The sequence below is a fragment of the Amphiura filiformis genome, chromosome 12 (assembly GCF_039555335.1).
Source record: "Amphiura filiformis chromosome 12, Afil_fr2py, whole genome shotgun sequence".
NCBI classification, from domain to species: Eukaryota; Metazoa; Echinodermata; class Ophiuroidea; order Amphilepidida; family Amphiuridae; genus Amphiura; species Amphiura filiformis.
The window spans coordinates 26,332,500-26,350,255 of NC_092639.1; the positions used below are offsets into that span (position 1 = coordinate 26,332,500).

A 17,756-nucleotide genomic window follows, 5' to 3' on the forward strand; every position below is an offset into this window, starting at 1 on the left:
ATTGAGACGTCATTGGACTTCCGCCTTAAAACATAAAGTTTGAATATGCCTTTGTTATTCAAACTAAGATCAAACCACATCGCAATTAAGCTTAGAAGAAAGATAAAATATGCCTGGTTCCAATGTGGTGGATAATCCTTGGATTTTATCATCATTTCTAAACGACTTCACGTGTACATGATATAAAATTGCATTCGACCTAATTTTCTTCTCTATCAAAGGCTTTTTAACAACCAAGAATAGAATTATCTGAATGGTGCTTCAGATATAACATAAAAATATTAAATTTTTCCGGATATTTTTAAAAACATTTTTACACAGTTTAAAATCAAAATGGTCGTTTGCAAGGGAGGGTTACACTTTTTAAGTAGTTAACAGATACTCGAGTCAAAGTGTAGGAAAAGTAGTGCCCATAGGCAGGTCTTATTTTCATTGGAAAAGACGCTACTTTTCCTTACCGTGTCTATTCAAAGAAAAATGTATATCAATAAAGATGTGAACAAGTTATCAATTAAACCCGTATTCTTGTTGAGAGGTTGTTTTGTCTTGCCCAATTAGATGATCCCGTCTTTTATTTGAAAACAGTTCTTCTTGTGGTATATGCGCCTTGAGTTAAAGTTGCTCTATATTTTGCCGCCAGTGACTGGTTTCCGCATGATTCAGCACGATTTAGAAGTGTCACAGCCCCTTGCACAACCCCTTCGCGCTTGCGCGCTACTTCTTTTTTGCACCCCGTTGAGCCTCAGGCACAAACTTATCAAATTCCTCAAAGTCTAGCAAAAATGATGAAGTGGGATAAACCACTAATAGAGATAAATGAAAGTCGCATTAGTTTAGGGAATAACAGTACAATACTACGAGTTACGCGTGCTGGCGTTCGACTATGGCACTGTTTTGGTAAAAACCATGTAGTTAACACGATATGAATAATTAATGAGATACTTCAGCTTCAAGTACGAGGTGCTCATTTTGTATACTCAGCAGGCACAAAAAGGAAATATTAACTTATATATTCACCAGTGTGGTGACGTTTGAGACATGATAACGTTATTAGCATAATTTGGTGAGCTGATGGACATGATAAAGAGACGGGTGAGTTAGAAGACGCGCTATTGGTTAAACCAATCAACGGAGGTGTGGATATATAACAATAAAATAATTGTGTAATTAATTCGTTTAAATCTGGAAAAATACCGCCGCGGGATTAGATGCAATACGCTGTATCTATCTGATAGTCAACCATTAAACAAAACGCTTGCACATTTAGATGACTTACTAGTATCAGTGACACTTGTGCGGTGAGATTTTAATATATCTTATTCGAGAGGGTAGACCGGACTGTTAGTTTCTCAGGTTTAGACAGTTTAAAGATCGGCACGGCACGTGCCTCCGTCATGGTTGATCTCTGAAGCTAATTCACCATTTTACTGAACGTGTGCTGCAATCTTGGCCAGTTCTCTCTATCAACACAACGAAAGAAAAACTAACAATCTATGCGGTTTTCACGGTGTTGACTTCAAATTGCACTACTGGAACAAAACCATACGTTCTGCCCATCCTAACTATACTTAACATACAATCACCAGACGACGTTGCTCATTAAGCATTGAAGCACAGAGAAGTCATTGCTGTTCATTGAAAAAAGTTCGAGTTTTTTTTTATACCATTCCGTGGCAAAATCGTTGATGACATGGCATCGGAATCATCTAGCGGGAATCTCTCGGACATGATGTTATCATCGCCTGGTAGCAGTGATGGTTCTTGCGACAAACCTATACCAAAACGCCAAAACACTACACAGGGACAAAAATCAGGACTACTCCGTACACGGAGAAGAGCTAACGGGCGCACGAGAGGAGAAAATTCCGGTTCATCAAATTCATCTTCTAGCAGTAAAGCCGCCGTACAAGCAAAGGATAAAGAACCGCATCTCGTGCAGAGAAGAAACGCCCGGGAACGCAGACGAGTGTCGCTAGTCAACGAAGGTTTTATCAGACTCAGGAGAAAAATCCCGACAGAACCTAGAAATAAGAAACTGTCCAAGGTTAAGACACTTATAACGGCTATTAATTACATCATGCATCTCAAGGAAACGTTGGATGAAGAAGCAAATAGGCAACATAGATTGGAAGAACTTGACAATCTTGGTATGACTATTCCCTTACAGCATGCACCGCCTCATCAGGGTTATACCGAGTGGACGCCGTATCCTGAGCCAGCTGTTGTGGTAAGCATTAAACTTTCTTTAAGGAACTGTCAAGATTTATTCTTTAGGCTTATTCTAGATGTTAAATGTTAAAATTAAGTATTGCAAGTGTGTTATGAAGAATTATTTCTTATTCTCAGGGATAAATTTAATCAGAAAACAAATCAGCACAAGTGAGTCGATCGGTAACCGCTAAAATCCCAATACGAGCATTCCGTAACATAAAATAGCTATAATGGTATACTCTCACGCGTCACCTCATAAGTCCATACTATTGATCCTTATAGAAAAGTAACATGTCGTCGGGTGCATCACATACTGGTCTATCTTGAATTTTTGACTTTTTTGAGAAAATTGGTATATAGTTCTTTTTTACGGAGCTCTTCAAATACAACAAATTACAGACCTCAATTTTTCCTAGATAATTAGTTATAAAATGTTTAATTTAAACTATCTATGATTTTTTCAAAATACGTATTTTCACATACTGATCTATCTCGAAAAAAACACGCATTTCTAGAAAATCGCAATTGAAAATCTTCGTATTAAGTTTACCTTTCTATTATTTAATTAGACTACGGATTTTCATGAAAGTGGTTTTAAATTAAAGCATACACTTAGCAGATTTATTTAAGTGGAATCTTTAATTATATTTACGTATGTAATATTGCTTAAAACTACACTTAAGTTGTAGTTCTGTATGTGAAATCGTTAATTTCCCGATATCGTATTGAAAGTGCATTACATACTGGTCTATTTCGAGATAGACCAGTATGTGATGCGTCTAAAGTCACATCTTTGTTCGCGAAATCGAGATAGCCCCCAAGATAGACCAGTATGAAACGAATTTTAAATACGATATCGGGAAATTAACTATTTCACATACAGAACTACAACTTTAGTGTAGTTTTAAGCAATACTGCATACATAAATATAATTCAAAATTCCACTTAAATAAATTTGTTAAGTATATGCTTTAATTTAAAACCACTTTCATTAAAATCCATAGTATAATTAAATTATAGAAAGGTTAACTTAAGTGGCATATTTTCTAATTTCCTGCAGACGTGAAAGATGAAGGTCGGCCGCCATTAATAATATTTTGGGACATTGATAGGTTTTGATAACACTTTTCAATCACAACACTAAAAAATTCTCTGGAGCCCCCCATTAAAAAATATGACCACCCCCTAAAAATCGCTCCAAAATCACCTAAAATATGTTTTAAAAAGCAGTTTTTCATCAATTTCCAGGAAATATTGTAGGAAACTCCATAATTCAACAGGTCCCAAACAAATTGGTATTGAAAATACATATATTGGTGAATCTCCTCACAAATTTGCAGAAGCCAGCAATTTCATTAAGGTGGATTTTTCATAAACTCAATATAGCCATATTTTCAAAATGTCGAAAATGAGAAAAAATGCAAATTTTACCAAATTTCTAACTTAATTATTGCCTTTATTCAGGCTGAGTTTGATATGACCTTTTTAGATAAACATTTCCCATCCTTTGCCTAAAGAAAAATGCTTTCTCTGTTGTGGTATCTTTTTCCAATTTTTTTTGAGGGGTCTTTAAAATATTGCATTTTGCATTAGTTCGTAAATCAACAAAATCAAAATGAGCATATTAATATTGTCTAATACTATTTACAATCTGTATTATTCAGAAAGAAAATATTATATAACATCAGTATGTAGATTATTAATAACAACTGAGTACAAGTTTTTACCTAGAAGTGACTTTTTAATGTCGAAATATCCCATTTTTGGCTGTATTTGGTCAATAATTTACATTCATATATACCTATACATACATACGCGCTACCTTACGGCGCGCTTGATTGTTTGAGACTAAACAACGGCGATATGGCCCAGCGTTTAGGACTGGCTGATTTGCGTGAGGATTTCAGTTGGAGAAATAATGGTTTATGATGAAGAAATAGTACAGTATCACAAAATGTTCTGGTATAAGCGTAGTTTTCATGAATGAATCCCTAATAAATTAAATTTGGTGTGTGAGAATTTGTTAGATTTTACTACATCCACTTGGTCCCATTATCATTTGGTACAATAACCATTTGGTCCTATTTACCATTTCGACCAAAACCCAATAGTCTAAGGGACCGTTCAAAAACACTTGTTAGGGAGTTATGTACGTCATCCACCAGTGGAGCTCCTGCGCCCCTCCGCAGAACTTCCGGTAGATTTTTCGGGGCCCGCCTTTACAGACCTCAAAAATTTCAGCCCCCCTTTTTGACATGAAATATGGGTCAACCCCATAGAAAAGCATATAAATTCAATTTTCCCGGGAAAATTTGTGGTCATTTTTTTCAAGGCCCGCCCAGGAGGATCAACATTTTTCAGGCCCCCACCCTTTTTGCATCAGCCCACCCTCCCAACAAGTGTTTGTGAACGGTCCCTAATAACCATAAAGTCTAAAACCATTTATTCCAATGAACCATTTGGTCTAATACCCATCTGGTCTATAACCATTAAGTCTAATAGCCATTTGGTCTAATATTACCCTTTTGGTATACAAACCATTTGGTCTAACAAGCATTTAGTCTACTAATTAATTGGTCTACTAACCGATTGGTCTAATAGCACATGTGAGGCTATGTAGAGGCAATGATGCTACTACACATGATGAGGTCATAGACCGGGGTTACCGTGGTCGTATAAAAAAGCAGGATGCCTTTGCTTGTTTCATATTAAACAGGGATTATATAAACAGGCCTATAATACATGTAGTATTCCAACTCTATGCAAATGACGTAAACAGGCAAACCTATTTCGTTTTAATGTTTGGAGTTGCAGGTAACTCGTACTGGCCCATGTCCCATGCCTGTGGCACCCCCAGGTGATGCATGATGAGCCTAGTGTCGGTTATATTATTTATATACCTTGTAAAGACCGGAAAAGAAGAACAAATAGCCCGGCAAAATGTCACTTTCAATACATGCAGGCCGCATGTCTTCTTCTTCTTGGTACATTATAAACAATAATAAACAATATTAATTCTGAGAATTCCGAGGAATAATGCATAAGTTTTGATGAATGTAGTATGTTTATACACATGCTCGTCTCATTTACATATATTTACAGCCCGTAACCAGTTGTAGACAAATTTTTTGGCAAATGCACGACATAGTATTAGACTAACTGGTTATTAGACCATACGGTAATAGACCAAACAGTTATTAGATCAGAAGGTAATTATGCCAAATTGTTCATAATAAAATATTAGACCAAATGGTTATTAGTCTATATGGTCAGTAGACCTACTGGTTATTGGACCAAACAATATTATACTAAATGACTATAGACTATATGATTATTAGACGTGGTAATTAGCCTTTCTGGTACTCTACCTTTTGTATATACAGATTTGATATTTAGTATGGAATATTTTGTTGCAAAATTCCAAGACTGGTCTGGAAGGGGTATGCATAAACCGCACAGACTAAATATTAATTGGGGTGTGTCGGGAGATGGTGTAACATATTTTTTTTGACAGAAAATGTGCTTTCCAAATTCCATTAGTTTACATTATGGCGCTCATAATGTAGTGAATTAGTCTAAAATGGCGGTTTAAGGAGACTGAATTGGATTTTTGTGGGGGTAAAATTTCTGAATTTGAGCAACATTATTGTCAAATTTATTGAGGTTTAAGGTGATGTTTACTGAACCTTAATACCAATAAGTGTTCATCAGAACTGAAATGCACTTGTAATTTACCCGTTTTGAAAGTGGGAGGAGCTCTTAAAAGTTGTACGCACTCAGAAAGTTTGAATGGCCCCCTGGGGCCAGATAAATGTTATAATCTTACTGTACACAAAGAAGCAGCGTGAGTTCATTGGACAATAACAGAACAATTTTGCATAAAGTCCGAAATTCCAGCCCAGTCCTTGAATTTTGTGAGAAAATATTCCATACGGTACTAAATGTCAAGTCTGTAGATAAAATGGGTATTAGACCAAATGGTATTAGACCAAATGGCAATAGACCTGACACCTGATAAAGTCCCTGAATGCGTGAGTTTCACGCTCAATGAGATATTGAGATATTGTAAACGTACCGGTACATCATTACATGTACATATTCACATTCAATTTTAGACCATGCTTAAAGTACCTGTACTTGTTATTTGGTAAATTCGCCTTTGAAAAGAAATGAAAATTCCATTGCATTGGTAGTAGATAATATGAAGTATGGTGTGGTGTTTGTTTTGTTATAAATGTTTTTTTAACTAAAGATTAGTCTATTTTATTTAAAATATGATTTATTACCTAAACAGTGTAATGTTGGTTGCAAATTCCACTTTTGAAAATATGTTAAAAGACACAAATTCCTTGGAAAAAACAAATTCCATTAACACAAAACAAACACATTCTGTTATTGGAAACAATATTTCTAAAATCAGCAATCAAAATAATTATCATATCAATCTAGGAAACCCTAGTTTCATATCATTAGTTTGCAGGGAGATTCATATGCAAATTCCATGAAAATTAACAAATTCCACTATAATAAAAGAGCAAAATCCACATGAAAATAGTTATCAAACTCAAATCAATAATAACCTTGGTTGAGAATTGAAGCCGTATTGTGAATGTAAAATAATTAGTACGTTTATACATTGGAAAACGTTAATTAAGTCTACAAAAAAACAAGCAAATAACGGAAAATCCACCAAAATCAACAAACTCCCCTGCAGTATAGCAAAAAGGTACCACGCTAATTTAAACATATTTCAGAAGTACAACATGTTGGTTATATTATCCAAAAGGTTTGATCCAATGTTAGCCTGAATATAGCAGAAAATGTGATTTGAAAATGTTCTTTTTTCGCTACTTTCAAAATTATGAAAAATCCTGTTTTTGCCCAAATTCCACCATGATTTTACGTAATTATATCAAAAGAATTATTTTTTTCTGAATAGATCATCTTATAAAGCATGGTTCAATTCCAATATGTTCAACTTTCTGTCAGACCCAGGTTATTTCAAAGTACATTTTCATGATGTTAAATGTTGGGCATTTTTAAGCTATATCAATTCTGAGGCAGGTCAAAAGAGGGCCAATTTTAGGGGGGTCATGGAATTTCCCCCAGGGAGGTCACCTGATTTTTTTACTATCATAGTTGTGAACCATCTGACCTAACTAGACTAAGTACCAAATACCATTGGATTTGGCTGACCTTCATCTTTCAGCTTTGTGTACAGGCCACATGGTGCTTAGAAAATATGCCACTTAATACGAAGATTTTCAATTGCGATTTTCTCGAAATGCGTGTTTTTCGAGATAGACCAGTATGTGATGCGTCCGACGATGTTATAACTTGATAACAATTGCTGATCTATGTTTAATAATAAAATAGTTTTGGTACTATCCGTCGCCTTTTAGGAGAACTCAATGGGTACGATTGGTTGCTCAAAAGCCACCTAATGGTGCACAATTATTTAAAGCGAGTTGGGCAGATGACCCATGATAAAATACCTTGTTACAGTGGGTTCCGATCAGGGTAACGCCCGATTGTTAGTTGACAGGGGTTGACAGGCAAGTGTAAGTGTAGCCGACAATCGGGCGTTACCCTGATCGGAACCGACTGTAACAAGGTCTTTTATCGCCTGTCCTGTTATAATACCCCCAACTAGCTATCACTTGTGCCTGGCCGAAGTTTCGTCAGCGTTATCTCCTAGATTTCAGCTGCGCTCGACACAAAAAACCTCTTTTGAGAGACTTTATAGTAACAACGGACCTTCACCTTGAAAGAAAATCATTTACCTACGAACTCATTAAGGTACATGCAACGATAATTAAACGATTTTTATACGTAATTGAGGTCTTTATCACGGTCTCGCATAAGCGCACATAAACCCATCCACGCACCAGGGATTTATTCGGTGTGACGAATTCCAATAGAGTTTTATAAAGATAAAACTAAGATAAATAAACACAAAGCAATCGTGGGAACCGTGCCAAGGTATTATACCTTTGTTTTCTTTTAATTGGGAAGAAAAACATTAATATACAGATATTCTACAAAAAGATTTATATGATAGGCACGTTATATGACTTTTAAAAGTTGCGAGATATTATAATAAAGATAAACAATAATGGAAAACCTTTGTGTGTGTGGAAAGAATATGAGAGACAGAACTGGCGTCTTTTAAATATAATTATTGTTATAATTATGGTTATTATTCTCTTACTTTGCCTGTCATGAATGGATAGAGAACTTTCTCTAAGTCTGATTATGAAATTGTAAAAAGACAATCTTTTATTTCCAATAGCAGATGGCCCATTCCATGGTTTTGGGACGAAGGTAGGCACGTGAGTAACCAACAATGTGTCCTCTTGCACAATAATCATGATAATATTATACCAAGTGCAATACTTTGGATCTTGCATGTCCTTGATATGTTAAAAGAAAGAGAGGAAAATTGGTTTAACACGTTACCCATATCTTTGTCCCCTAACCCGTGGAGATAAAGCAGCACACCTAACAAATCAAAAAAATAAATATGGGTTGGTAGGATATTAAAAAGATTTGATAACTTTGAAATTGAGCATGGGCTTTGAGTGGAATTTATGGCTTGATGGCTCGCTCAACAGCACGTGCCAAAGAGCACCGGGTTCAAAAGAGTGAAGACCATGGTACTTGTGATCCAATCATGCTGAAATAAATACCTAATTTAACAAGTTATAGCGCTCATATTTATGAGTATGTAAATAGTGTTACATTAGGCTAATAACTACATTTTTTCTTTTTTAAAGCTTATGATAGCAACCAATGCCTTAAACTGACATTACGTACAAGGAATGTACGGAAGTAACTAAGGGCCATGTGGGTTCGCTTAGTAACGCAAGAAGTCAGGATCTTGTGATCACAAATTCCGACTTAGATAGTAAAGATATAAAAATAAAGAAATTGTTAAGACAACTCCTTACAATTAAAATACTAACGCCGTGAAAATTGAACAGATTTCATTAGTTCTTGAGATCCTGAGTTGTCTTAACTATTTCTATAACTATTTTTATATATTTACTATCTCTTTTTTTTTCAAACTGGCTAAGTCAGGAACACAAGAAGTCGGGATTTGTGATCACAAGCTCCTGACTTCTTGCGTTACAAAGCGAACCCACATGGCCCTTATTTACTTCCGTAGGAATGCATTGTGTTCCATGTCAAAGTCATGTTCATTGTAATGCAGTAGTATGTCAGACAGCCCGGTAAAATCAGAATGTTTGGTGAGAGTTTTACATTTGGCTATCTAACATTCCTATTTGCACAGAGCATACTGATCATACCCACTTCAATCTGGAGTTCACTTGGTACTTATCAAATTATCATTTTGAATGTTCAGCCATACAGTGTCTTTTTCGTGTCTCTTGGTAGAGATATTGTCTTACTCTATTTTAGAAATAGATGATCAAGACGCACGTAGAAAACAAAAAAGGGAAATTGAAAAGATCAAATATAGGTCAAAGGGATTAGTACTCTATTATTTTAAGCTAATGCGAATTTAAGCATACCAAAAAGACCTCTAGGCATCGTTAAAATGGAAGAAAATGTCCACGTTTTGAATGGTTAGGGCGGGTAAAACAACAAGATGCTTGACTGCACGACCAAACTTTGTCAATCAAAGATTTCTGTTTACTGCGTTGTGGTTTATCTTGTTTACAGGCCCCGTGTATACACACATTCCGCAGGGCACACGCGCTTTTTAACGAAATAATGTTTCAAAAGTTACTGTCCTTTTGTTATTATCTGCTATAGATTAAAGCCAACGGACGTCAAAATCATAATACAATAACAAGCAGCAAAGACGTAATCCTGGTTTAGCAAAACAATACATTTAAAGTAAAGTTGCAAGTTTGGGAACTTCTGAATCCTTTTTTTAAGGAACGCAAGACCTGAGATATACGCGTTATTGTAATTCCAGCGGGGATTGGCGATATCCTCCCTGCGGCATACTTTCATACAGCACGCGCTAGTGACTCAAAAAGCTTGTTGCGCATTGTCGACGAATATGTTTCCTATATCGTGTTCACTCATTGTCACATATTTAAGACGGTTTAAATCTGGTAAATTATTTTTAGGATCTTAATTGATTTTAAAATGTGATGGAAGTGATTATCAAAATATATGCACGCGTTTTTTCTTTATGTATATGATGAAACTGCTGGACTCATTCGATAAAGTTAACATGATTATGATTATGGGTATTTACCTTTATCATGTAAATTTGATGAGGCCAACACGCGACCGTGCTGGTTTGCGTCGCTTGGTAAAGGTTAAGTTTCAGTTTACATGTCATATTTACAAAGGCATGCTTATTCGTTAAGATTGATGCAAATTCATTCTATTAGACACGATATTTCGGGAAACGGAAAGACGACTTTGCTTGCACAGTTGAAAAGAACAACATAATAACACAGATAACCTCAGAAAAATAAGTAACAAAAAAAAGGGTGCAACAAGAGACAGAAAAAGAAGAAAACTATATTTATTATATATTGCAAAAGAAAAGAGAAAGAAAGAAAGAAAGAATGAAAGAACGAAAGAAAGATTATAACTTACAACAATGAATAGAATACAAAACATCTTCCCTTTGTCATGATATTGAACAAAGATATTAACATTGATAAATATATACTTCGTAGAAATTGTTCATGAAAACGGAAAAATAACATTATTTTTTATTTAGAATTAAAACAACAAAGCAACATTAGAGAAAATATGTAACGAAAGTAAAACTTATGAAATCGAAAAACAACTTTCACTTTGTCTTTCAAATAGGCTAATTACCTTTTCAAAATAATACATGGCCAACCATAAATAATTAGAAAGAGATAGTGTGGGAGAATTATAAATATACTCTAAATTGGTTTTAAAATATACCACAATAGACTGAATTGGTTAAAAGATTCAAAAATCCGGATATAAGGTACACGCGTATTATGACCTAACCACCGGTAAAGTTCTTTAATTGCTATTATATTGGCACACAGTAAATTAACATACGTTAACTCACAAAAGAAACAGATGAGATAGCCAATTACTCTTACAAAATAACAATGTCTTTAAGATCTACAAAAAGATGATTTAAATAATCAGCAGTGATCCATAACAGAAGTTAATTTGATTTTTTAAATTGCATGTGGGAATCGGAGGTAGAACGGGGAGAGTCAGGTGAAATGTATACGGGAGAACACCGTCAGACGCGCACTGGGCACTGCAGTTGGATCAATTGCAACGGATCGTCGATTCTCTTCACCAATTAGTGGCTGTTTTGTGTTTACTATCCCATAACCAATGATAACGAAGAAGAGTTGATATAGTCCCATCATCCACCTCAAAGTTACAAAAGCCGATCTAAAGTTTATATAAAATGAAGCACTCCGCTAAGTGGCTAAGTAGGTCGGATGAATTCCATTGTGTTGTATTTCATCATATGCAAACCTTTTCTAGTCAGGAGCCTTACACAGTAATCATGTTAAATTACACATAATGCTCTTGCACCACCACAATATTAGCACACCCCTATACCCACCCCACCCTAAGCGACTCCACACTGCCTACACATCCGTATACCCAAAGACACATGATTTTTGATTTGTACATCAAAAACAACATTCTTTAAACTGTGCATACAAGGGGGTAAATTTGGGATATTTTAGAAGTTATATGTGATAAGAATTAGATTTCCTTTCAAGCAAAATTCTTTGTTATACTTAGTAAGAGTATGAAGATGCATATTATCTTAAAACTTTGAACTCTCACGAAATTGGAATTTTTAGTCCGTTGGCATTGGACATTTCATATTCATAATAGTAATAGTACAAAATTATCACTGCGATAAATGAACAATATTATTATTACCACCTGCTTAGAATACGTTATAATGATTGGTATGACAATATGACACGTGAGTAGTTTACCCGTCTATCATATCAGTTGTAGGCACTGTTACAATGGATGATAGGTGCACAAAAGAAAGCTGCCACAGTGAATTTTTATTAATTTTTTTTTCTAAACAATTTTGTATAAACAAATCATGTTTGGTATCCTTCCATCCATGTGTCAAAATACCCTCAAACCTCACCATCCTACCCCATCCACCACTGTCCAATAAAATACACACGTATCCCACCCTAACACATACACCACACCCTCATCACATCCCTACTTACACATGTTCCCCCGGGGTGGATATGGAGTGCGTATGGGGTTGTACATGCATGGTTTATGGGTAGATGGATGGGTGGGTGATGGTGTTTGGATGATCGTGTGGGTGGATGTGCGTGAAGGGATGGAATTGTTAGTAGTTGAATGGAAAGAGGGATGTGAGCGACGGACGCAGTGTGTGTGTGTGTGTTTGTGAGTGTGTGTGTGTGGGGTAGGGGGTCTGTAGGGCAGGATATCTATGGCGTTTATCTGTCTTTGATTCAGTGGAGCCTGTTTTAGTAATAGTTATAATGGATGTAAGTACATGTACACGTTGCCGGTAAATACTATATACATACTATGCTGAAATGGGCTATTCCAGAAAATAGATGCACACCCCCTATAGAGGAGTTCGGATATCCGGACTTTTTGTCCAGCTGTGACTGTTGGAAATCCGGACTTTTTAAGTGCCCAAAGGAAAAAAAATCCAGCAGAAAAATAGTTTAAAATCAGAAATCCTCAATTTGAGAGCTCATTTTCAACATTTCCGGAAACATTATACTTTTTCAACATTATACTTGGAAACTGGAGCAATCCTTACATTTAAAAATCCTACTGAACAAGTGTTTCCCCCTTCAGATGATGCATTTACAAGTCGCCCAAGGGAATAAACTATGTACCGTTTTTTTGTTCCAAAGTCATAGTACGGTATTAATTTTCATCACCAAACTGAACGCATCAAGTTTTTAACTTCCATAGAAAAATTACTAAAAAGATTATTTGAGGTGCATTAAAGCAGGGTATGAACACGCGAGTGGTCACTAAACTGGTTTACTCTAGACAATACCTAAGTCCTGAGGGAAAGATTGTTAGATCAAGTTGATCAACGCTGTTGGTCCGAGAATTTGAAAAGGGTATTTATCTCTTTTGATGGCTGAAGAAAGTAGACCGCCTGTAGTGATTTCAAAACCAAAACCGTCAAAAGTCAGTTTAAAAAGAGGAGTCTTTCTCCAAGTTAGACACGCGACCTGTTTAAAAGCTATGGCTTCATTAAAGTTCAACTGCAACTCTTGTTCATTGGAAGCCTTTTCATTTAGTTGTACAGAATACATACAGCGTATAGGCAAACGGCGTGGCAGTGTATGGAAAGAGCACGCTAATTGCGTTATTGCTTGCGACAGTACGATTAAAGGGTGTTACCCGTGCACCGCAACAATGATGATATTGATTAATGTTTCGTGTAGACAAATTGCTTTCAGGCACTCTTGTCAAATTGTATTTTTGTCAAAGATAATTTTGAAAGTTTTAATGTAATCATTAGTTGAGTCGTTTTGGCAAGTGGAACATACTTACTACTTTGCATGTAATTTGTATAGATAAATAAGGTTCAGATATTCTTGGTGTGTATTGTTTTCACAATTGTAGCATAATCAACGTTTGCATAATATTTAGAAAAACGCCAGAAAAGGTGACTAATGTATTGAAATCTTTTACGTTTATTTTGAAAAAAGAAATAATGTATTCAACTTAATGAACGCTTACAAGTGAATTCATATTGAGTGGTTCGGACAAGTGGAACAACCTTTCTACTTTCTAATTTTTATAGATAGATAAGGTTCACATAACCTTTTAATTAAATCCCCTAAAATAATATTCAGTTTGTATAGCAAATGCTTTGTTGAAAAATCTAATACTCCTTTATCTGTGTATTATCATGATGATTTCATGAAACCTTTTACGTTTATTTTGCAAAAAGATTTTTTTTTCAACTTAACGAACGCTTACAAGTGAGTTCATATTGAGTAGTTCGGGCAAGTGGAACAAACTTACTACTTTGCATGGAATCTGTACCGTATAGATAGACAAGGTTCATATAACGTTTTAATTGAATCTCATAAACTAATATTCAATTTGTATATAGCAAATGCTTTGTTGAAAAATACTCCTTTATTATCACGATGATTTTTAAAATCAGATTTACGACGTCCTTGCGTAAAGAAATTTAAAAAAAAACGTCGAGCTTAGTTGGTTTCAATCCTATTAGTCGATTCATTAATACCAAATCAAGTGCGATGAAACTGATTTAGACACGTGCATAAGACAAACATTGCGAGTTTTCGAATCGTGTTTGTGGACTTCGCTTCATTAGCGAGGCTTTAAAATATTAACTTATAACCCGCTGTTGAGTCAATCTCCTTCATTGTAGAATGAACTTTGTACAACTAAGTTTACAATTCTTGGGTGTTTTTCGTTTTAGTGCTAAAGGACCCAATTAATTCCTTGAATAAGTTCATCAGGATTGTTAGATATCAATTATTGGTAAATTGTGCTTTACAAATCCACTTGCTTACTCACGTTTTTAGACGTTTCATCTTCCTTCTGAAGACTTCATCAGTAATGTGCTGGTTCATCACATTACTGATGAAACGTCTAAAAACGTGAGTAAGCAAGTGGATTTGTAAAGCACAATTTACCAATAATTGACCCAATTAATTGCAAAAAATAGTGCATCATTTATATTTCATTTTGGATGTGTCGATAACTATAAACTTTGAGGTGAAGAATCCCGCTGATAACATGGTTACGTAACTTTTCTTCATTGTGAATAAATTCTTTACAACTGTCATTACAAACTTATGTTTATTAAAATGAATTGACCAATTATCAACTTAAAAACAAGAGACCCCAAGCTTTTTAGCCAATTGGTACCGGTCATCAAATGTAGCTCCCTTTTCAGAGAGGTTATAGTTCTTCATATTGTCACTCGATATTGTGATTTAGTAACATTTAGGCATAGTTCATCGTCAATTCAATTTTGACCTCTTCATTTAGTTGAATATGACCTGTACATTATGGATGTCACAAATTTATGGATGCGAATCAATGCAGGTCAAATTCCGGCGTGTAAAGAGAGTCTAAATTGTTTGAATTGTAATATTTACGCGCAAGGCGTTTTATGACTAACTATTTTCAAGAAAGTATACAAATGTCAACGCTCAGTCGAAGTGACGTGAACATCCAATCTATAATCATAGCTGAGAAATCACGACGTTTTTGTGTGTTTATCTCTGGAGCAAATCAGAGATAAGTTGAATACGTGGCCTTTGCCAATAATAGTAGAAGATCAATGGTTCTCATCCATGAAATGAATGCTTAACATTGCCACCAAGTTTGTTTCCAGAACAACACTATCTGTGTCGCTATCTTTCTAAAAGCTTAAACACAAGAGTTCATTATCAATGACCAATATTTTCCTAAATCAATTGTGGCATTTAGAGCAATTATACAGGCTTGTTATTTATCATAAGATAGCGATCTATGTATTGGCAAATTCGGCAAATCATTCAACAAGGTTTTATTTTTTACCTAGCTGGGGGGTTTACACCCCCCAGCTAGGTATTGTAATCGTTCGGGTTCTTCCGCTGGCAACAAACCACTGTAATCTTCCCGTTTTCTTCCGCTGGCAACTAAGTGAAATTGCACATGTTTTTGTACTTTATGCACCAAACCCTCTATCTTTTTAACCAAATATCCCACAGAGTTGTGCGATATGTCAAACTTTTCCTCTGGTCATAAGGAACAAAAAGTCAGTGGTCACATCTCTGTAGGATCATTGGTTAATGAGATATAGTCACTTTTTGTACTTTATGCACCAAACCCTCTATCTTTTTAACCAAATATCCCACAGAGTTGTGCGATATGTCAAACTTTTCCTCTGGTCATAAGGAACAAAAAGTCAGTGGTCACATCTCTGTAGGATCATTGGTTAATGAGATATAGTCACTTTTTTGTACTTTGTGTACTTACCCCTCTATCTTTTTAACCAAATATCCCACAGAGTCGTGCGATATGTCAAACTTTTCCTCTGGTCATAAAGAACGAAAAAGTCAGTGGTCACATCTCTGTAGGATCATTGGTTAATGAGATATAGTGACTTTTTGTACTTTGTGTACTTAACCCTCTATCTTTTTAACCAAATATCCCACAGAGTTGTGCGATATGTCAAACTTTTCCTCTGGTCATAAGGAACAAAAAAGTCAGTGGTCACATCTCTGTAGGATCATTGGTTAATGAGTTTTCGTCCCTTTTTTGTACTTTGTGCTCCAAACCCTCTATCTTTTTAACCAAATATCCCACAGAGTCGTGCGATATGTCAAACTTTTCCTCTGGTCATAAAGAACAAAAAGTTAGTGGTCACATCTCTGTAGGATCATTGGTAAATGAGATATAGTCACTTTTTGTACTTTGTGTACTTAACAATCTATCTTTTTAACCAAATATCCCACAGAGTCGTGCGATATGTCAAACTTTTCCTCTGGTCATAAAGAACAAAAAGTCAGTGCTCACATCTCTGTAGGATCATTGGTTAATGAGATATAGCACTTTGTGCATTTAACCCTCTATCTTGTTAACCAAATATACCACAGAGTCGTGCGATATCTGATATGTCAAACTTTACCTCTAGTACGTGAAGACGGCCTGATTGGCGCGAGGTTCATATCGGTGCGTATGCACCAAATATGTATCTTGTAAACCTTAATAAGTTTTGCCTTGCCTTGCTTCGTAATCCTGTTTGGGCTGGACAAAAATTTTTTTCCACTTTTCCCCAGTTCCCCTAGGTATTTCGTCTTTAAGCTTACTGATATACAGGGATTGAATACGAGTGTCACGGCCCTGGTTAGTGTGCATTCAAATCAGAGATCCCTGTTCAAGGCCATCTTACTTAGCCGTCGGAAATGATTGCAAATTACCCCGGGCAAATTACACATTTGTAATCATTTTGACCACAAAATATGATGTGAAAACACAGGTAAGCAATGAGAACAAGTCCTCAAACATTAGAAATTTGTAGCTTACTACAACCTGATGATGTACTCATCCCAGGCAAACCTTAGTTAACACATTTGCTAGTCAGCCAAATTCGCCGACAAAATGCAAATCAAGGGGTGACACTAAATTCACGGTTGTTCTATTAGCAACGCAAAATCTATGAAAAATTCAGCTGGTTTACTAGCTAGAAAGTGAGGCCAGTTATCGATCCGTTATAGCTCGTTATGAATAATTCATGTTCGACCCCTTGGATCATGTTAATTGAGTTTCGCAAATAACAACGTTGTTAGTTTTGCGAACTTTGCCTGTTCAATGAGAGTATAGCGCGCCCCCAATACATCTGGGCACAAACCAGGCGAAAACGATTCAGTTTAATGAAATGGCGGACGGGTATTCCCATCAGGCACCAGTGATATGTTTTTTTCAAAGAAAGTCTACTAATTTGATATGAAATGACATTTTGCAATTTGCAAAGTCAAAATTAGGACTTGCTGGCAATAATATGAAGGAAATATGTGACAGAGGCAATGTGGGAAATACAAGTA

At 35.7% G+C, this 17,756-nt stretch overlaps 1 protein-coding gene across 1 annotated transcript in view; it reads left to right on the forward strand.

Moving 5' to 3' along the window:
• The first annotated feature begins 1,267 nt into the window (after positions 1 to 1,267).
• Positions 1,268 to 17,756, forward strand: part of LOC140165992 (uncharacterized) — a 30,235-nt gene continuing 13,746 nt past the window's right edge. The window contains exon 1 of the mRNA XM_072189354.1: positions 1,268 to 2,227. Coding sequence (XP_072045455.1) covers positions 1,691 to 2,227 — 537 coding nt within the window. The 5' untranslated portion in view covers positions 1,268 to 1,690. The remainder of the gene's footprint in view (positions 2,228 to 17,756) is intronic.